Source organism: Limanda limanda, chromosome 5 (genome assembly GCF_963576545.1).
Source record: "Limanda limanda chromosome 5, fLimLim1.1, whole genome shotgun sequence".
NCBI classification, from domain to species: Eukaryota; Metazoa; Chordata; class Actinopteri; order Pleuronectiformes; family Pleuronectidae; genus Limanda; species Limanda limanda.
In genome coordinates this window covers 27,760,289-27,783,714 of record NC_083640.1, presented here as the reverse complement: position 1 = coordinate 27,783,714, position 23,426 = coordinate 27,760,289, and the positions used below count along the sequence as shown (strand labels likewise).

Below are 23,426 nucleotides of genomic sequence, written 5' to 3'. Positions count from 1 at the left end.
TACGTGGTCCAGATCACTTGGTCTTTTGAGATAAGGCTGTGTTTAATGCTATTTGTGTCTGTGCAGTCAAACATATACACTTATATTTCATAAGGCATGATTGTTTTGAACATTACAAATCTACATCTCATTATTCCACAAACATTTCACTGATAAATTTGATCAAACCTATAAAATACCAATAAAATATAGTTTACAGTATTAAATGATACTGTAGCCTCCATTTTGAGGCATCTGAAGGTTCTCAGCATTTCCTGTTTAGCTCACGGTTCACTGATCTGTGGTGGAGCTGTATATTTAACCACTTCCTCTTTTGAGAGTCGAGAGTTCAATCAACACTTCTTTTCTGTCAGCCAGTTGTGTTATCTGTTTAGTTTCCCTTTGATAATAACATTTAGGACCCTTTTTTCTGTCAGCCAGTTGTGTTATCTGTTTAGTTTCCCTTTGATTATAACATTTAGGACCAAGCCGAAAAAGTTAAATACAAGCAGGTAACACAGAAGAGTTTATTTATTCAAAGAATAAATCCTGCATCAATATTTTAAGACAAAAAACTAAAAAAATACTAAGATTTCCTTTACACTTTAAAATAATTTTGTTCTTCTTGAAACATCACACAAAAAATATAAACAAGTACAATTTTTTTTAATAAAAAAATGTAACTGTACACAGCAGAATATACCATTTATTGCAAACGGAACAACCCTGACACCTCAGTAACTATAAACACAAGTATTGTAATTCACCTACAGATATGAAGACAAAAAAAAACAAAACTATTCTGATACAGCTCTCATCCTCTTCTATCTCAGACGATCAGCTGTGTTAAGACTGCTTTTCTTCTCCAGTGGCCCTACGAGTCTCCAGAGGCAGCACAGTATCTTGAATGAGACAAGACGCCATTCAGGTCCATTTTTACAGGGAGTTCCAGTGAGTGTGGCACTCGCTTCCCTCCTCCTTTCGATACCTGATGAACACAGTCATCTGTGACAGTCTTTCACAGTCCACACTAACAAAAAACTGAGCCACAATGATTAAATGTCCTTTGTGAACAGGCAAATACATAGTCCTTGGCTACATCAAGTCCCTCTGAGCTCTGAGCAACGATGCACAGGAAACCTGGTCCGACATTGTTATAAAGTATTCCTGATCTTGCATTCAGATAAAAAAAAAAGACATTCTGTCCTTGCTATTGCTCAAAGATTATACAAAGCGCCTTGTTTAGAAACGATGGGTTTGTTTTCAACGTCTCAGCAGCTTCAGGCCAAACAAATACTTAAAAGCTACACTTAAATATCACAGGACAGACTCAAGTTGATCACACCACTCACCAAAATAACAAGGTACTTTTATAGTATTCTGAAGGGTTGCCATTAATAAACGCTAACGTAGTGAAACCCTATGAACAAAATGTTGCCAAAACTACGCTGTGCTAAAGACATCTAAAAGAACAGCCATGACAAATGCCCCTGCAGTAAACGGTATCAGAATAAAAGTGATTGGAAGGGACAGACAGTACCGTGCCTAAAAGAACATTCTTGTTGGAGATGCCGTGGAGAAGAAATAAACGTTTCAAAGCGCGATCTGTCTGTGGAAACATTTCATCCACTTCAGAGAGCCACGGTCTTCAATAAATAAGAGTAAGACAAGCACTGCCTTTTCCAACCCCAGTTCATAAATGCCCACCCCCCACACATAACCATGATCCACCAGTATAACTGGAATGAGTAAGAATAGTTTGGGTTCCCAGCCCCTAGTTTCACAACACTAAAGTTTCAAGGTTTAAACGTCTAATCTGCTGACAGTTCGTCAACAACTGACAGACATAAACATCTGTTCCACTTCATGCTCAGTCCCATCACATACAGTATTACACAGGAAGCCGGTCAGCAGAGCACCCAACACCACCCAACACTTCTCCCTCACAGCTGCTGCAAGTCTATTTAGACTTGAGTGTGACGCTAAAAACCAAGACTCATATGAATCATAACGCTAACACAGTGAGCTCTGAATTGATCAAATCCAAACAATAGCAGCAACCAGTGCTTAAACAACTAAATCAAAGAGTTACCCTTATTGTTACCTTTAGATCCAGGAAAAAGACCAGTCAACCACAGGAGAGTGCTACAGAAATGTGGAACATTTAGAGAAAATATTTCTGCGTAGAGGCTCTGGTAAAGGACACCCTGAAAGAGTAGATACAATCTTAAGGAAGGTGCTGCTCTTTCTACACTCTGTATTTGTATCCACCCAACGATCACCATGTCTACGTAGGATCGCAGGTGTTTCAGTGGACACCTTGACCACTAGCACAAACTGGACAAACAATGTGCAACTGCAGGGAACAGAGACATAAACTTAAAACAAGGTCCTTTTAGTGGCTGTTCTGGCTTCTGATCATTCCACTCAACGCAGTCCCCATTTAGCAATGTAGTTCACAAGATACTCAATGGATCATGGGCTGAGATCTGCTGTTTCTGACAAGAATCAACTCCTCAACACATCAAGTCCTTAAAGTGCTTAGAAAAATGGAAAACTGAACATCCACAATTCTATGACCATTGGAAAACTGTTACAGAAACTATTATTCAAATATATACTTTTGTATCTTGTTTGCTTTCCAAACAAAAGTACTACTTGTACTGTGACTGAAAAGATCAGGTATGTTTCTACTGACAGAACCATTATTCAACCCAAAGTACAACAACTGCTGCTGATGCTACCGTTTGTTCTCTGTAACGTTTTTGGCAGAAGTCCAAAGCTAAAGTTTCTCAAGTAGTTTTATTTTGTCTGTAATAATCTGACCACTCCAGGCGTGGTTACTTCTATTCAGAGCAGATCTGAAACCACTAAGCAGACGCCACATCCTGTTCTGTTGAAGCCCCACTGGAATCATTAACATTGGTAGTGCAGACACTAACAACAGAAATACAGTGTCTCCCACTAGTGTCACAGATCAGATAAACTGAGAGCAGCTCTCAGCATGGTTCAGCACAATGTCCTACCTTTCACCCCCACATGTCTCATGGGTCAATATCAGTGTACAGTGCTTTCACATGGGATTATATTTGTAATCCTTGAAACGCTCAGCGTGTCCCAAACTAAACTTAAATTCCATGATGTATTTTGCTCTAAGTGGGAGCTGTGTTTCAGTCTGCACCCCGATCAACAAGGCACAGGAAATAATCTCCAACAACTGGAGCAGCCGTCATGTTCGCCCAATCCTGAGTTGAATTCGATGTCAACGAGAGCCCGTAATGCAGCAGAGACACTGACCTCTAAACTACAACCCAAACACCACTGTAGTCCCATCTTTGATTAGGAAGGTCTTAAAGCAGCTGTAGCCTGTATTTTGACCCTGTGCTATCGTTATGTAAGGCAGCTTGTATTAACCATTTCAGCTTAAGTTACGATACATCCACCTAAAGGAAAGTTATTGCATCATGAAGCCTGATACACCTGAGCATTGCCTCAGTGGTCAAAAAGTAACTGGGGGAAAAGAATGGAGGTTTCTGTGTGTGTTTACCATGTTGGACAAAATACATCAGGAACTAGTTCCATGACTAAAGCAGAGATAACACTGTGAGCAACATGGTCAACAAGTCACTGTTTAGCTCGATCATTATTTTCCAGAGGTGATAGCAGAAGGAATTTTTATTTAAGGATGAAAAACTAGCGGAAGAATACGAACATGTTGAATTACTGTCATCATACTTCCATCAACAGATTCCCATGCTTTCTTGTTTCATTACAAACCCAATTTTGCTTTTTGCCTGGAAAAAAGCAACAAAACATACTGACATTAAGTTCTAGTTTCCAGGTTGTCTACAACTGTTATTTTGAGGAACCAATTACCACGTCTCTCACAGTGTCAATTATTCCACCCAAGAACCACAGTAGTACTTTAAGTGTTCGCGTGAGGGAACGTATGCATTAAATATAGTAGCTAATCCATGGTGCAAGGTTTGAGAACATTTAGAATATGTTTTAAGACAGGGTAGCAAAAGACGTGTTAAGCAGTGTGCGGTCAGGTGGGACAAGTGTGACTCATGCTCTAGGTGTAGAAAAAAAATTTAAATGTCACAAAATGTAGCAGCAATACAACTTAACATTTACCTATGACTATATCTTACTAGGATTTGTCAGTTCCTCATTAGGCTAAACATGACAATGATTGATATGACCTAAGTAAAAGCCATCCTATCTCCAGTCCTGGAATCCGGAGAGTTATGACATTCTGATTTTAAACTAGACGAAAAGAAATCTGTGGAACAAAACGCAGGAATTTTTCATTGTCCCTGTGTTGGGGTAAACCAGCAAACTTTTGATTTTACACAACATGTCAACCCGTCACACTCACCCATGTCTGAAATTTTGGGAGTTATTAATAGTGGTCGGTTTACTGAGCCCCAAAACTGAACATTTTAATATTCTCCTGGGTGTCCTGTGATGATTTAACTGATGTTTTTCAAGGTTTTGTTTTACTGCACTTACATTAATAAAATGTGTGGGAACACAACATTTTGACTTGGAAATGTTGAATATCAGAAAAAATCTTCCCTGGAGAATATTGGTCCTAACAAATTAATCCTGCGTTCAACCTGAACTTATTGCAAAAACAAAAGTCAGGTAAATAACATCACAACTTGAAATCCCTTTGATCCCGGAATTGATAGCGGATTAAGATGCAGCATGATTCCGTTATGTTTGTAATAACTCTGAAAAAAATTACTGAATCCAGTTAAATTTGGCCAGTTGTATTGTTCTCAGACAATTTGGTTTTAAGACTTAAAAATGGGAATTAGAATGCACATCTTTATCTAATGCTTATCTCTGGTTTGAATTTACAGCCAACATGACCAGGTCCTGCTTGGACAACTCAACTTCCACACGTAAAAATCCTCTTTTGGTGTTTGACCTGTGACAGTTGACAGGTGGGTCGATAGATGCTTGGGTTCAAAAGGAGTTGGTAATTTGAAAGACAAAGGAGTGCCTGCTTAAGGACATCTGTCCATATAAAGAAATGCTATTCTAAAGAATTGGTCTTTCACTGCTATGCTTCTATATGCAGACAGTTTCACATAGTTCAAAAGTTCTGCATAGCTCAGTGTATGGACAAACCTGTACAAACCTATTCTAAAGGTCTTAGTGTGTCTCCCTCTGCCTACTCAGGCTGCTTTGTTGTTGTAATTAAATATATTGTTTGTGTCTGCAGGAATGACTGGAGGTTCCAATTGAGACAAAATATCCTATCTTTAATAAAAAAAAACACTCTCAAACAGGCACTTCATCTGCTTTGAAATCACTTGCTTCACATCTCAGCACTTCAACCTCATTTACATTACATTACACCAAAAGAGGCGCATTACCACAGAGTATTTGAAGTATGTAAGCTAATCAGGTGACCTGAACCAACAGGCATCATGGCTGAGTTAAACAGATTCAAATGTTTGACCATGATCACAGTGCTCCTCAAAGGTCTGAGTAAGACTATTTTACTGTTGGAAATAGGCAGTGCAATTTTGCAGTGCACATGTAAAACATAATGATTTTACATTTTTGTCAAAACAAGTCAACGTCCTGTAACCCGCATAAGGTCAGTGTCTCATGAAGTCAACCTGTTAGATGAATTTTCTCTGTCGGCCTGATCTTAGGCATTTCAACTTACTTCTAGATACAGTCAACCATTATTTCATGAGTGACCAGATATTTATGACTTGTATAAAGAAGAACAACATTCACTATCACTCTAAGCAACATTTTAAGGTTATTTCTGCACTTTGTTACTGAGTGGTGAAGCTCCAAGGCTCTGTGGGGGCAGAGAGTGAGTTGGGGGGGTCGTGGTCTGTCAGGAGGTCCAGCTGTGGCCTCTCCGAGGCACAGGAATGATGTGGTGTTGGACTGAATGACAGCCTCTCTGCCCACTGCTGCAGGGAGCTTAAAGGGGCAATAGCCTGGTGGTGTGGAACAGGAGGGGATTCAGTTCCTCGGCATGGACGGCCCGATGGAGCGATGGCTCTGAGCGACTCCGCTCGATTTTTGGCAGCAGGTCTTGTACCTGCTCAATGGACACCAGGATCTGATGAAGGCAAACCAGATGTTAACAAAACTGATAAGGTTTAGGTATGATGTTCATATCAATGATATTTGTTACTATCAGGTCTGGATTTAACAAACAACTGAGGAGGTGCTGAATTTAATAATTGCCAATAAGTAAACATTATCAGCATTTACAAATCAATAACTACATAACAGATGAAATTCCAGTGAGTCATGAAAGCTACAGCAAATCCACAATTACCTATACACCACTCACCTGTGGAAACAGGGGCCTCTCATCACGTTTAAACTTCAGGCAGTCAATAATCAGCCTTTTCATTGACTTGGGAGAGGTACTATACAGCATACTGAGGTCGGGAGACAGGTAACCACGTCCAACCATAAAGATTATCTAAGAAAGAAAAAACAGGAGACCGTTAGGGAAAAGTGACAGTGCTTTTTAGGTGTGGGAATCTCTAGGCACCTCACGATACATCAAAATGCATCAAAGAATTTTATTTCGATACATGATTCATTTTATTTATCACTTTAACTACTAGAGATACATCTTCACTAGCCTTATGATTTGTGCTTTAAAAAAGTACTTTAGTAACAAAACAAGGTTTTCAATTAAAAAAAATCAACCTCCAACAGCCTATAACAGTGAACAGTCCTCTCCACATTGATCTGGAATCAAGTGCAGAGGAATGCGCCCTTGGTAATTAAAGCTGATCTTTATAAAAAACCTGCAGGATTCATATTTTATTCCGACTACTTCTGGTTTTCAAATTAAAAATGTTAACAGATGATAGACAAAATACATAATATGGAAATAAAATTGACTTTAGTGACTGGAAAAACAGTCACTAAAGTTGGATAGTTCCAAACCTTGAAAAATGACAGGGAAGAGGTTTATTATATGGCTTTTTTTTTTTATGTCTGCATTTTCATATTTTGCGTTAATTAGTTAATTATTTTTAAGCTAAATTTCAGTTTGTTTTGGAAACTGAATGCATGTGCACACACAATGCAGGCTGCATCCAAGCATTTCCTTGAATCCTAGGATCAAGTTTTATTCTTAAAGCAAACAGTGCTTAAGCTGCCACAAGGAAGTGAGGAAGATACAGGTTGGACATCTAGCAATGCATCTTAGCACAAAAACTGGCTATGTTGTGTGTCCCTAGTGGAAGTTTGGATAAGTTGTTTTCGTTAAGATGAACGCACCAGCACCAAGCGTCAGGCATGTTCACTGTCAAGCATTAAAGCACACAATGGGATAAAATGGAATAAAGTTCATAGTTTCAATCCCTAGTAACACATCTCAAAATCTAAAAAACCTTTGGCTCTTGCCATTTGCACAGGATCAAGCTTTAGGTAATTGAGGCAATATGATCAAGTAAACCCGGACCTCTGCAAGTTGTTTCTGCACATCCATTTGACCGATTGCTCACTAATTCATTCTTTCCAGGGATGCAGACAACTGTAACACAGTCTTAACGTCAATTGAATGGCTATAAAAATCAAATGTGTTGTGTAGGATGTTGGTGTAAGCATGAAACACAAATTAACTCATGCGAAGCATGTTAAATTGCCATGCCCAGCAAAAATGAATAACTGTATGAATCAGATACCCTGCATTAGACTGAGTGGGTGTGATGTGAACACAGAGTGTGATGTAACCTGGTCTCTGTTGTTGATATTGGAGTAAGGCAGGGTCCCCGACATCAGCTCAAACAGCACTACTCCATAGCCGTATACGTCAGACTGGAACGTATATGGGTTGCTGTCCTGCATCCGGATCACCTCAGGAGCCTGAGGAAGAAAAGTACAACATTTATATTATATATATATATAATATAAATATAAATTATATATATATATATATAATATAAATTTATATATATATATTTTATAATTAATACATAATAGGTGCAGGAAATCTAATTGAATCACCATCATATTATCCAAAGTTGGACAGTGATGACCGAACTACATTATGCACAGTGCTGTGAAAAAGTATTTGCCCCCTTCATGATTTCCTATTTTTTTGCATATTAATCACATTTAAATGTTTTAGATCATCAAACAAATTTTTATATTAGACAAAGAACCATAGTTAATACAAAATGCAGTTTTTAAATGAAAATTTAATTTATTAAGGGAAAAAAGCTATCCAGACCTACCTGGACCATGTGAAAAAGCAAATGCCCCCCCTTGATAAATCATAAATGACCACATTTTTGGGAAAGCTGAGTTCAAGCAACACATCATGCCGCAATCTAAAGAAATTCAAAAACAGTTGAAAAACAAAGTAATTGACATGTATCAGTCTGGAAAGGGTTATAAAGCCATTTCTAACACTTTGGGACTTCAGCGAACCACGGTGAGAGTCATTATCCACAAATGGAGATGACTTGGAACAGTGGTGAACTTTCCCAGAAGTGGCCGGCCTACCAAAATTACTCCAAGAGCACATCGACGACTCATCCAGGAGGTCATAAAAGACCCCAGAACAACTTCTAAGGAACTGCAGGCCTCACTTGTCTCAGTTAAGGTCAGTGTTCATGATTCAATAATAAGAAAGAGACTGGGCAAAAATGGCATCCATGGCAGAGTTCCAAGTTGCCGAAAAGCATCTTGATGATCCCCAAGACATTCAGACAATTATTGTGGACTGACTAAACAAAAGATGAACTTTTTCGAAGATGTCTGTTGCTTTACATCTGGCGTAAAACTAACACAGCATTTCATAAAAACAACATCATACCGACAGTCAAACATGGTGGTGGTAGTGTGATAGTCTCATTCACTTTGAAGCTTCGACCAGAAAATTCTGAAGGAGAATGTCCGACCATCAGTTTGTGACCTCAAGCTCAAGCGCACTTGGGTTATGCAGCAGGACAATGATCCGAAACACACCAGCAAGTCCACCACTGAATGGCTAAAAATGAAGGTTTTTGAGTGGCCTAGTCAAAGTCCGGACTTAAATCCCATTGAGATGCTGTGGCATGACTTTAAACAAGCCGCCAAGGGTGGCACAACGAGTTATTAGGTTTAGGGGGCAATTACTTTTTCACAGAGGGCCAAGTAGGTTTGGATTAGGGCTGCAACTAACGACTATTCTGATAGTCGATTAGTCACAGATTATTGAAACGATTAATCGACTAATCGGATTATGAATGACACAAATTCTCAATAGCTATTATTTAGCAAGCAGCTTTTAAATTTAGCTTGAGGTTGTTCAAGGCATGTGATGACTGAAAATAAAGACAATAAAGATAGATACTTCATTATAAAAAATGTCTTTTAATAAACTTTGCTGCATATAAGGGTACTGTTGACACAAAAGCAAAGAAAAATCAAGTTTTTGTCCATTTAAAAAACAGGCAAAGTGCTAATAAAAATTAATTTAAATTTAAGTTTCCCTTTTTACTGTGAACCAAGAACAGGCCAAGTGCTGGTACTAAAAATAAATTAAAAATCAAGTATCCAAACAAAACTACAGTCTTCTTCGAACTAAATCATTTTGATTAAAACAAGACGTTTGTCAGGCAATAGGATAACATTTCGCTTTTAAACTCGTTAAAAAAAAGTTTAAACCATATTTTTGTAATGGATGCTAGAATCCTGCGCGCAGGTATAAACGTGTATATATAACATCTGACAGAGGCAGTCCGCATCGTCTCCGTTACGAAGTCAAATGTGCCTCATCCTCAAATGCGCGTGTCCTGCTGCTCTGGAGAGCAGGTCCGCTGTACAGATCCTGCAGGTAGTTATTCTCGGGCCATGTTAAGAGAGAAGTTCTCCCGATCTTTTTACTTCCTGGTGCGCGACTGCGCGCGGCAGCGGACGCTGACATTGGTCCATGTTTCGTCGCTATTGCACATGCGCGACTTTCAGAGATAGGAAGGGAGCGAGATGGCTCACTCCTCAGGTACTTCCATGAGCACCTCCGGTAAAACGACGTTTAGTTCCGCTGCGCGGCACGAGAAACACGCGCTATGACGTCACCAACGAATCATCGACGAGTAAATTCGTCGGCGACTATTTTGGTCATCGATTTTTGTCGACGACGTCGACTAATCGTTGCACCCCTAGTTTGGATAGATTTTTTCCCCAATTAAAAAGGAAAACATCATTTAAAAAATGCATTTGTATTTACTCGGGTTATCTTTGTCTAATATTAAAATTAGTTTGATGATCTGAATCATTTAAGTGTGACAAATATGCAAAACAAAAAAAATCAGGAAGGGGGCTTTTTCACTGTATGCTACATCATCATCATCTTAGAGGCACATAAAGGTTAATGGACAAACCAACCATGTCCATGTTTCTGACTGAACTTTGCCACAGATATAAAACTGTGTCAAATCAGATTTTTTGGTCGAATAGTATCATACAAAATTTGGCTTCACACAAACAAAGACAATGTACCAGGATTGACAAGACTGCTCATATTGCTTAATCCAAAAAAAGGAAGTTGAATTTGTAAAAAAATTGTTGATGTTAGATTTAATTGAGAGAAGTAAAGGAGGAAAACATGAAAAGGGAAATAAATGCAGAGATTGTGGCAAAAGCTTTAAGTCAGTTGACACAAGGTGTCAAGAAGGGGATGTCTCTGTTGAATCCAAATCATGATATACAGGGCACCAGAACACAACCATTTTAGTCGCACAGTGCGAAATCTGAATAAATATTTCAATCTGAAATTTAGCAGGTTCTAAAATTCTAAATTCTTAAATAAAAAACAACTGGGTGTATGGACATTTGCCTTTGACAAACTTTAAAGTGATTGATTGTTAATTATTATTTTGTCAGCAAGAGCGGGGATTTTGTGTACACACTCTCAGACAGGCATTGCACGCCTAATGTGAGCACAGGCCCAATGTGCATTATTAAAGGGTGGAGAGCACGCTGTGTCGACCACACCCACATTCCTTGTAGGCAAACAGAACACACAAAACGAAAAGACAAACGTAAAAAGAGGGTATATGTTCACAATGAAGAGAACAATTGATTATTTTTTCATCAAGATAAATGCTGCTGTGCCCGTTGCACCTGCTCACAAGGTTGAAATGCCCAATGCAGACCTGACATCATTGGCCTATGTTGTTCCAGTTGTAACACCTGCCCCGCTCGGAATCCGGATTTTCTATCTTCCGTGGAGATGGCTTCATCTGATTCAGAGCCAGATAAGACCCAGAGCCTTCGAAATCATAGCTGCGCTATGAAAAAGCGACCAACTCGATGAAATGCATTTACTCCAAAGAGTGCGGCCAAAGTATTCAGAAGTTTAAAAAGCCAATCTTCTGCCGTGAGAGGTGAGTTGCTGGCAGCTTCTCTCACAGCAGGGTTTTAGTGCCAGGCAGCAGCAAATTACAACAAGTAAGAATCAGAAATGATGATGAAATTTAACACTGTTTACAATATAGCAAGAGGAGTTGGCCTTCACTAAATTAAAATCACTGATAATCCTCATGAAAAAGAACGGGTTAAATGTCAACCCGCTCTACGCCAACAACACATCTGAAGATCGCCGATTCCATGTCCATTTAATTTACGATTGATGGAGTCCTTTCCACAAAGTGAGAAATCGTCTACTGCTCCTTTTGTTTGAGTTAGTTTTTGTTTGGTTTATCTATTTATTTAATTTTTTTAAGCACTTTAAGTTTGTTTTATTATCAAATTTTTTTGAGTTCGCTGTGATTAAAATAAAAAAAATTCTACGACTTTGTTCCCGTTTACAATCATTTCTAGAATTAGATATGGATTTACCTTTGTCCATGGGAAGCGACACTAAAAATTAAATATTGGGTGCAACTAAAATATGTAGTGGTACTCCTAAATGAAAAAGTTAGGTGCATCTGTGCAACCAAGGAAAAAGTTAGTCTGAGGGCCTGATATACAGTAAATGAGAAGCTCACCATCCAGAGAATGGATCCACTCGGCTGTTCCACCTGTTGAGAGCCGCTCCACCGAGACTTCACTGTGGCCAAGCCAAAGTCGCCTATCTTAACAGTCCAGCCCTCATGGAGAAATATATCTAGCAGCAGAGTTCAGGAATCATCTCAACACGCAGCTGGTGCAATAATACTATCAACAAAAACTGACTAAACCCATCTTCAGATTCTATTATGTCATGTTAATAATAATAATAATAATAATCACAATAATAATAGCTTGAATTTATATAGCGCCTTTCAAGAGACCTAAGAACGCTTTATATATGTCCGTGAGGACAAAATAAATTTGAAGACTGTGAAAATATTGCTTCTGTTACACATTTAACACAATATGGATGCTATCACCTTTCCAGTTTATCATTTTTGACCCTGACAGCTATTGTTACCTCTGCCAAAGAGGTTTTGTTTTCATCTTAGTTTTTTTGTACGTTAGTTTGCAAGGCTATACAAAAACTAATGAACTCATTCCCATTTAATTTTGAGGGGTGGGGCATAACCCAAAGAACCAACACAATTTTGGAGCGGATCCAAATAAACAGGAAGTTTCAAGAATCTTTTTCTTGTCTTCAACATGTCAAGTTAGGGTGCTAAACTTGGCAGAGGTTTGTGCCACCTGAGCAGCTTTCTAGTTATATTTCAAATACAAATCACCAGGGTGAAGACAAAGAACGACCATCTTGCTGTGCTAATACTACCACTCAATATATATATCTGCCTATTAAAAGGCTATGATTCATGTTTGTGGTTAGCTTACTGCATAAGATTGTGTTCAAAATTGCCATAGTGGTGATTGTTCGAGACTACAGCGTTGTAAGCTCAAACACCTACCAGTCTCATACACTTTACTGGCAGTCAAAAGCATTGGAAAATAAGAAGGATACTATTTGATTTCAGATCTCGGTGAATTATGTTCTTCGCATGAAGGTAACTGAAAGAGAGAAGAATAATTAAATCATTAATTTCATTAAGTGAACAGCCAACAAATTTTAACAAGACAGTCATCAGTTTTCTTACAGGTTCTCCTTCACTATCAACAACCATTGCTGCAAGTATGCCTGCAGCACTATGTCTGACACTGTCAAATACCTTTTTGCTTTTTAAATCAGATTGTAAACTAGTTAAATGAGATTTTTTAAATCTACATAAGTTTATGTAAAACTCAAAGAATTATCCATCTCTACCACATTGTCATCTATTATTTCAGAATACTATTGTGTGCTAGAAAAAGCAAAACATACACTGAAAGTTGTCAAATATTTCAAAAACGTGTCAGTGGTGAGTATGTAGCTTTGGTGAAATAGAAACTAGTGGCAGGTCTTACTCCATGCCCTGTGCCGTCTGTCTGGCCACATCAATGCGCCTCATTGTCTCAAACTTGGTTTCAGAGACATGCAGATGGCGGTACAGGCTGCTGCCTTCACACCACTGTGTGATGATGGCAAAGTTGGGCTTAGTCATGTAGCCCATGAAAAGCAGGATGTTGACGTGGCGGGTCTTCCTGCAGAGAACAGCAATGATAACAGAGTTAGAAATTCCATTGTCTCATTCAGGGTCAGATGACGTTGAAGTTATTTAAACGTTATAGTTAATGTAAATGTGATCATGACATGAAAAGAAAATGATATACATGACAACCAGTTTCAAGACTAAGAAAAAGCTGCTGTGTTGTTTACCAGTGTGCTCAATTTTAAATGAAAAAAAGTATATGTATAGAAGGCCTAATATATCACTACTGACCGTAAGACCTGCATTTCATTTTTGAAGGCCTGTAACTGTTCAGGCGTTGGTTCAGTGACCTTGAGGATCTTGATTGCCACGTCTCCATGCCATTTCCCCTTGAAGACTGTCCCAAAGGAGCCAGCACCTATTCTCTTCTGAATGTTAACTTCTCGAGAGTGGACCTCCCAGTAGTAACTCGAGTCTCTGTAGCCACCTCGGTGCTGAAAAAACACATGGACTGAAAGTTCTGAACTAATAACTCACACAATAAATGAAACTTGTTCATTTTCTGCAGAATGCTTTTTTTTTTAATGGATGTTCAAGGTTTTTCCAGCCACTATTAGCTTTCTGAACACCTGTCTCAAGAGAATCAGTGATCTGTAAATAAGGTCAAAGACTACTTACCACTTTCTTTTTGTCATCGGATGAGGAGGGCTTGCGCTCCTTGTGCTCTGAGGGAGACTTTGGTGGTCTCCTACCTGGAGAGCCAAGGGAAGAGGGTGGGCTGGTGGAGGGCTTCGGTGAGGGCTCAGGACCTGCAGAATTGTGAGGAAGCACAACAATATGACAGTTCAAAAGCAGAATGAAAAATATGCAAGACCACAAAATACTGATATATACTGAAATAGACAAAAAACATTTACCAAAAAATAAAAACCCTACCCGTTGGGATGTTGTATTTCAGTGCTTCCTAAAAGAAGGAAACCACAGCATATTGTTAATTCACATTAGACAACTTCATACATGGGTAATAAAAGAGTTTACATCAAATCAGAGGTCTGACAAGAATCTGGTTAATGATTTCTAACAAAATACAAAAAACAATATCAAATCTATTAATTTAATTTCAATGTGCAGAAAGCATATTTGGACGTACTTATGTTTTATTCCATGGTACCAAACTGGAGCAACATAATTTTTTGTTGTATATTTCCTACGTTTCAAAATACTTTTGGTCAATTGGTTGGAAATATTTCACATGCAATAAAGATACTCTTTATTTTATAGACTGTAACGATATTCAGTTCCTGTAATACTGTATATGGGTTACTTGTTTACAAAATGTCTTAATTGTTAGCAGATTAAATGGAGACACTGTATTGACTCTTGTATCGAAAGGTCCAATCAGCTAAGGAGAGCTGATAATGGCTTAACAGTTCAAGTGAACAGCAGTTATTTAGTTAGTTATTTTATTATTTCACAATGAAAGACAGTTACAATAATAACCAATCTAAACATGGTCACTGACCTCGATCATGCTGGCACTAACAGGGCCCACTGTGCTGACCATATGAACATTGGGAGTGGAGGTGGAGCGATGCCTCTGTAGGGACTGGCCATCTCCTCCAGGCATGGGGAAGTGAAAGGCTGAGGTTGGGGACAAGAGGTCCATCCTGTGTGATGAATTGAAATAATCAACTATTTGTATTTACATATCAATTTCACAGACTATGACCTTGCTGTCCTTCTAGTTAAACATAATTTACTTCATGAGGGAGCTTACCCAGCAGGCTCTGGGGTTAAGGCTAGGTTGCTCTGTGAAGGGGAATTTTCTGGCAATAGTATCTGTGGGTACTCATCTGTGCAAGGATTAGGATCACACCTGGACAAAACATAGGGTAAAAGTGAGGGGACGAGACTCATGAGACAAAGTGAAACATGATGAAACAAGGGGAAGACAAAGAACATCCGATTGGCGAGGGTCTGGTTATGTGAAATGTTTGGTTTTTTAATATGGACCTAAAAAAGAAAGCCAGCTAACAATAAAAAATATTTATCAACAACCTTTTGTCTGATGACAAAGGTCTTTCTGATCTCATAGTATCGAAGATGAAAATAAAGGATAGTAAAATAAAATCTGGTGAAATAACGAAAAACTAATGTGATAATAAACTATTTACCGATTTTTAACCCATCATGCTCATCTGTGGATGTTGATATATTTTTTTCCTGATGATTTACACCCAAATTCCCTTCACTGTAGCACCAACATTTCAGCTCGCAGCAAAAATGTTTAATCCTTTTTTAACAAGAGGATAGTAGTTATATTTGTTGGATTTGTCTTATCCTTAACACTACTTCTTGGACTGTAACTGTTAAATCTTGACCCCAGACACAGCACATTAACTCTAGATAACAGCAAAATATTATTGGAAGCACCCGAAAAATCTAGAAATCTAAAAATCTCTTTTTTTTAAATTGCATCTACCATAGCAGGTGCAGTTTGTTTAATTCTGAACAAATATTTGAAGTTCAGGAGACCTATACTATGTGTGGCAGACCTGTTACAGAAACAGTGACAAGGTGAAAAATAATTATTTGACACAGAATTCTTCTCTAACTCACCGTTTGCTCACAGTATCCATGTCGACGCAAACAGTAGGGACCTTGCTACTACAGTGCTGGTGAAATTTGTAGCCACATGTCTGACATCTGAAGCCATTAAAAAGAAACTTGTGGCAAAAATCACAGTAAGCTAGCTTGAAGAAGGTTTTCCGTACCTGCAAAGACAAAGAAGCCATGGTAAAAAAAGAAATAGGCAAAAAACAAGTAACAAAATATAAGGTGTTTTTTTTTTTCAAGTTCTGGATAGGCTGGCATTGTGTAAATACAAGGTATTTTAGAGAAGATGTTAAAAAAAACAAAAACAGAGCATGTGTCTTTGCTAGCTACTTACAAAGTTGTGCATGGTGAGGGGAATGTCATCAAGGACCTCGACTAAAAGCTCCTCTCCAACCAGAGGAGTGATGTCTGTGTCCCAGTCTGTCAGTCTCTTACGACTAATGAAGCAAAGACACAAAAAGGAAAAGAGTTAAATGACTTTCTCTATTTTACGGCCGTTTTACAACCTTTCCTTTTCCCTTGATTGTGTATGGTCTGTTCCGGAGGGGTAACCAGCTGAAACATTGGTTTTTGAAACAGAGGAACTTCAATATAGCTTTTTACCCCTTCTATGTGAAAATCAAGTTACAGCAACATGCTAATAAATGTGATTTTTAGTCTTAAAATAAATTTATAAAAAGTTTCCTTGGGTACAAGTAAGTGGGTAGCTGACCTAGAGATCACAACTATGAGGGGAACAGACTGAAAGAGAATATGCAGACTGATCTGAACTTGCTTTGTGTCTGTTAAAGAGATATATGATCTCTGGATATGAGATGTGAAGCACAGCAGTATATTGATTTTTCAGTCTGTGTCAAGCAGATCACTTATCAACACTAAAAGTGCAAATTAATTAGACAGCAGCATTTTAGTTTCAATCCTGTCTAAAAGTGACTATTAAAGAGGATTTTCGGAACTTAGTTGAAGCTACGGACAGCGGTCAGCTGTTTTGCAAACCTTGGCCTTAAAACTGACATGTGTTATGTTTAAATAATTTTACATTTGCAAAGGAAAATAATCTTTAATCAATTGTTTTTTTTGTGTGTTGCTCCCTTGGCGAATGTTCAAGAAATTTAAGATCCCAGGATAAAGAAATAGCCCTTATATACAATAGGTATTAGTCTGATGTAAATTAATTGATTCTGCACTTTGTAATAAAAAAAAAAGCCAATAACTGTTCATACAATCATGTTTTTTTAAATTGAATAACATGAAATTGACTATTTACCTGTTTTTTTCAGTCAAATTTTACAGAGCAATCTTTCAATAGAATATATATTTCAACCGGGTTGCAGTAGTAATTCATTTTTTTAATTGGGCTTTCAGCAAAGTGTGAAGTTGATAAGATGAACAATTCGTGGGATATGCATTCCACATACAGACAGATGTTTGTGGAATTATAAAGTAGATAATACACACATCCTATATCAATCTAATCATATTGTTCTCATCCACAGTGAATACATCAGTCAAACAGTCACAGTGTGAGTTAGAACAGGTGTGTGAACATCTACGCTATTGACATCAACCAAAGCTAACTGCAGTCACTATTTAGTAAACCTAGAGTTAAGTCACTGAAAACTGTTTGAAATGTGTTGTCTTTCTTTGATATAAAAAACACAAATTTTTTGTTATTCACATGAAATATTTGATGATGTGAACAAATAACCAACCAGTGGTGGGAAGTTTCAGTACTTATGTAGATTTTTCACATATCTGTACTTTACTTGAGTATTTATTTTCCTCACGACTTTTACTCGCTACATTTGAACACAAGTTTCTGTACGTTTTGGAGACGGGAAAGTGGCAATGCAGACGTGAGGTGGTGAACTGAATCAGATTATTGATCCAATTCATCATATACATTAAAACCAACAGCTTAGTTTGGCTTGCGCGACATAGCTGTTCCATACGAGCGTTTTAATTTAAAAATATATGAAACAACTTATAGCAAATTACGTTCAGATTAGATTTAACCGCAGAGTTACGGAGCCGAGTCATTAACAGGTTTTAATAATATCTTATAACACTGTGCGTGTATCATCAGATCACTGCAGTGAACGGGACTGAGCCATCAGGCGCACAGAGCACAGAGCGCACTGGAGATTACTTATAAGAAATTAAGAAACTTTCCAAATAATATCCTAGAGTGGAGGTGAGGATCCAATGATGTGAGGGAATCGGTCCGATGATCTAAATAAATAAATACTGCCGTGACACTGGCGCAGGGTTCTGCGTGATTTGTGCATTCGAATGGAAGGACGAGGAGGAAGCGAGGGTTCAGCGATTTCTCATCTCACACTTTGTGTTATCCACAGCAGCAGCGGCAGAGTATCAGTGTACTTTCTTTATAAGTGATATCACTGCTGTCCCATAAAGTTCGCTCTTCACCTCCACCTCACTAACAAACACCTCGATGTCAGTGTCAGAAAGTTTCACTTCCTCTTCACATCGCTTGATGCCGTGACTCCATTGGTCAGCAGCATCATTTGATATTCATGCCATGCTTTGCATTGACCATTTATGGTTGAAAGTGGGCGTGTGGAGGGCGGATTTGGAGGCAGATCCACGAACGAACGTTTCCAGGTGGACTGTGATGTATAAGGCGAACATTGCATTCAGGTGAGCGTGCGCACGGTTTTATAAAATCGGAATGCTCTTTTGCGTACGCCATTTCGGCTTTTGTACGTACGTACACTTTAAGTATGAATCCTACTACCTCTTTTATAAATGAGACCCCAGGTCCGGCAGCGTGTTTGCCGTCGGGGGGGGCAGTACAAGACCCTTATCATCCGGAGGTTGGTCGGGCTGGCTTGGTCGACCGGGGTCGAGCAGGCTGTACCGTAATGATCCCTCCACAGGTTCATCTTCAGAAACTTTGTTAAGTTTTACTTCCTCTAGAGAGTCAAGTTTGATCTTCTTTTCGGCTCTGCCAGGGCCGTGGCCGACTCTGGCAGGGCTGATCCGATGACGTCACTAAACAGTCCAATGGGTAGTAGCGATATGTGTACAAAAGGCAGGGACTTAATCAACGCGAGTCATTTCCCATCCATTTATTCCCTTTAGAAATATCCAGGTGCTCATGCAGGAGCTCGGTTCAGTTCAGTCTTTATTATTCTGTCTGAAATTTGGCAGCAAAACTAGACTGTGTCCAGTAATTTTTTCTTCTCTGTACGAGCACTGTGCAGGCTGTTATCAAAAGAGAAACTATCTTATTTTGTGTGCCTAGAACTTGTTTCCCTTTGCTGAGTTATCATAAGGGGCATTGTGTATCATTCCTGCTACTGATTAGAAAGTGAAAGGTCCAAGTTTAGTGGTTATACTGTGGTCTATTAGTGTTCTTAGGCAGGCACAAGTGGCACTTTTTTATTCTGTTGTGTTGGTTCTTTGTTAACCCTAGAAGTTCAGATGCACTAGATCAATACTATTTGAACCTCAGCATCTGGGGTCACTTTTACCAGACTCACTTTCAGGTAAGATATCTGTACTTTTACTCAAGTATGGCTTTCAAGTACTTTATACACCACTGGAACCAACAAATCTCAGAAGAGAGATGATCACGAATTAATGATTTGCATAAACCTGGAAAGTTAACAAAGTAATGTCAAAGAGTTTAAACATTCATCAGTTCACAGTTAGTATGGTTGAATTGTTTGGGAACAAACAACACTAAAATTGGTGTGAAAAGGGCACCGTCTGATGATGACAATTATGTCATTTTCCCCATGGTCTGGTGTTAAATAAGAAAATTGTAATAGTGATTTTAATATTTCTAATACAATTGCAATACAAATCTGCAACCAAGTATCATATAATACTGACTATTGAAATGGAATTTGGCAGTCATCAAACAAACACACTCTATTTATACTTGTTTCTTTTACAAAGTAATCAAAACTTAAATACACAAGATAAGCCTGCACCACACTTAATGATCTGCCTTCAGTCTCAAAATGATGTAATGTAGAAACAAAACACATGGTACAATTATGTAGCCCTGGGACTAGTGACAATTGTTTGCGGATGCTTCTTCATATGACTGTATAACTCCTCTCAGACATGGCGAAATGAGAGCGATTAAATGCATTAATCACCAACATCTGTTACTAGGCTGACTGCCACCATTAAAGGCTATGTTAGCCATTTGCACACTTGCATTTGTGTCTTTATATATGTTCATATATTCATGTTTATCTGATCTTCATATTTTTATATCTCTTGTCTATTATTTATACAAGTTTTCTTCTTGCACTATTTTTTAATACACTTAACATCTGCTGTACCATAATTTACAGGATATAGTCTAATGCACAACTTTTGTATTGTTTCATTATTTATCTTTAAATCTGTATTTATATTTGGTTTCAATACTCAGGCAGTTACTTTTCCTACCTTATACTACTTCTCATCTCAAATTTTCAATCATCTTGTACTTAAAATATCTGTATTGTCAATATCTCCACTAGCACATACTTCTTTACAGTGGCAGCTTGGTATTAGTTCTGGTGGCTAGACTATCATTTCACTGCAGATAATGTGTACTTATTCTTGACTTTTTACAATTCTTATGCTCTTGTGCTCTATCTATCTATCTTAATATCAATCTTAATATGTTATGTGGTTGTTACAGCCCATTATCCCTGTGTGATGTATGGGAGCATTCAGCAAATTCAGCATGTAATCTTACCCTTCTAGAAGGCGGAACACAGCACAGCAGTCTTGGCTTAGGCCTCTCACTTTGAGTGCTTTGTCTAGACTCTCGTACACAGTCTGTCCTCCACGAACATTCACCTATTAACAGAAAATTGTATTTGTACAACTGTGACTTTGGATTGACATTTACACAGATAACATGGAGGCATACTCAAAGTAATAAGAAGCATAAATGAGAGTCACATACAGAATTTATGTTGACACTACAAATGAGCTATGTTGTGACAGAGAATTTCCAGACTAAAACTTTGGTCCAGAGCACAGATCCCTTTTTTCACCCCAAACAATGTGACATTCCTGTTCTCACCGCAACAAAGCTGACGGACAACACTGGGATGTCAGTCAACCCCAGCTGCTGCTTCAATGGCATTTACTACACAAGATTTTTCACAACTATTGTTTATGCTACCAATCAAATTACTATGAACCTGTAATAAAAGCACTGCATCTCTCTAACCATCTGTTTGTTCAGTCCCCCAAGCATATCAGAGCTGAGCGCCTATATGGGTTGTCTGCAATATTAAAAGAAAGGCTGTAAAAAATGTTATCAAATTTTAATCAAGTGTAGAGAGTAGATATGTGGAGACTGAGGTTTACAGATGCTCTGCACATTAAACACTAGAACATGTTGATATAATAATGAGTCAAATAAGTCAATAAGTCAAATAAGCCACAGATGGCAGCAAGCACCATCTGCGAAACTTGACACCAACTGCCCACTAGCTTACTCATTTAATGTGTTGTGATTGATGTTAAATTATGGTGTGAGTAATTACACTTACAGCCCACAGTGTTAACGTTAAGGTGGCAACTGTCAACTCTCACTCAATCAACTGGTTACAACAGAGTCATATTTGTATTCATTGAATGTATTATATTCTACTGCATCATTGTTATAGAGCCAATCATCTTACCACTGTCCTCTGTTTGTTTGGGAGGTAGACTCGGATGGTGCCCCCACCTCGGGGTACATCCTCTGGACTAGTCTCCCCCGAGGAGGAATAGGAGGAAGAGGTGGAGGACATGATGAGAGGCAAGAGGAGCTTGGGGATGTAGTACTTGCACTTGCAACACTGCAACCTCAGGACAGCTTCATGCACAGCAGCATGAACCAGTAGTTCCGTCTTTACTTACAACCTGCAACAACATAGACATATTTCAGTTAGAGGAAAATATACCTTGTGTAAATATAATGGAGCTGATTTTTTTTTTTTGGGGGGGGGGGGGGGGGGATTTACACAATACTTTAGATCTACTTTAAACAGTCATGAAGGCTACGTAGTGATACTCACACGAGAGGAAAACAATTATCTTAATTACTTAAGTGTTTAGTTGGGTCTGGCTATACAAGCGAGAATGACACGTAATGAGTATTAACGTGACATTTAAGTATTTTGCTGCACGAACGACAACGGTGTTTACAGTCCCGATACCAAACACAACCAATATTAACTTCCCCTGCTGTGACCAACCACCTTATCAAGCAGGAAGTTACATTAATGATGAAATAAAGTGCTGACAGTCGAAGTTGTAACGCAGCAAACTTGCTAACAACTCGAATTATGCTAATGCTAGCTGACGTTAGCCAGTTAGCTTAACATGGGATTTGCCTGCTATGCAATATGACAGTTTGAGCTTTAGAGGCCACGTTTCTCTTAGGGCGCAAGTTGAATGACTTAAGCTAACTGACCACACTACTTAAGAGTGGTCGTTACTAGTTGAGAACTGACATAATGACGAAATTATGCTAACAACGATTAGTTATCGAAGCTTTTGTACACTGAAACCGTGTTAGCTAGCTAGCTAGCTAGCTAAATGCTCACGGGGATGGGAGAGGAGATTACCCAGCTAACTCAGTAGCTAGCTCCCTGGAACAGTCACTGTATCGAGCTTTAATGCTAACATCACTACTAGCCAGCTAACGTTAGCCAACTTGGGGGGCTTTACCAGCGCATCAGTTTGCTGGCTACTTCTACTTTTCGCAAAACACACAACCGTGACTTATTTATATCACATGCACAAAACAGCACGGCTCAGTCATCAGTGTATATTTGTCATAGTATCAGCGAAACCACGCTCCGTCAGAGGGTTTTAGTACAGTTTGGATACAAAACACACTCTTACCTGTAGCAGCCATCTTGAATTCTCTCAATCTGGAGTCGGATCTGTCAAGAACTTCGGGGGAAGCGGAAAACCTCCGAAACGCTGCGTCGCCATTGGTCGATTATTGTAGCCGCGTCCAGTCATTTGACAACATCAGCTGTGCGGGTAGGATCTCGCTGTGTCTGAGTCCCGTCAATCACACTTCTCAGCCATACCGACCAGGACTAACAAGTAAATACATTGTGTGTTACTCATGCACCTGAGAACTAGAATATTTTGCAAGAGCGGTGCGAAAAGTGTGTGACAAATATACAAATGCTAACGTCAGGAGGGACACAACATTATTATTTGCCCATTGTGGAAATTCTACTGGAAACTAAAAATGAGATATTTTAAACCCCCCTTACATTTCTTTAAAATGCTGGAGAAATATCAAACAAATGGAGATCCTATACATTTTTTGTTGGTGGCAAGGGAAATTGTGACTTTGTTGTGTTAAACTCCTGT

At 38.6% G+C, this 23,426-nt stretch overlaps 1 protein-coding gene across 1 annotated transcript; it reads right to left on the bottom strand.

The window, feature by feature from the left end:
* Positions 1-4,741: 4,741 nt before the first annotated feature.
* Positions 4,742-23,003, bottom strand: araf (A-Raf proto-oncogene, serine/threonine kinase). Its single transcript, XM_061072306.1, has 16 exons — positions 22,941-23,003; positions 21,731-21,953; positions 20,791-20,894; positions 16,399-16,501; positions 16,068-16,222; positions 15,226-15,324; positions 14,971-15,115; positions 14,385-14,412; positions 14,127-14,257; positions 13,740-13,942; positions 13,324-13,500; positions 12,884-12,930; positions 11,964-12,082; positions 7,720-7,851; positions 6,317-6,451; positions 4,742-6,079 (listed from the first exon to the last, which is right to left on the bottom strand). The coding sequence occupies exons 2-16, from the start codon at positions 21,839-21,841 to the stop codon at positions 5,939-5,941; spliced, it is 1,830 nt and encodes a 609-aa protein (XP_060928289.1). The 5' UTR covers positions 21,842-21,953; positions 22,941-23,003; the 3' UTR covers positions 4,742-5,938.
* Between the last annotated feature and the right edge of the window lie 423 nt (positions 23,004-23,426).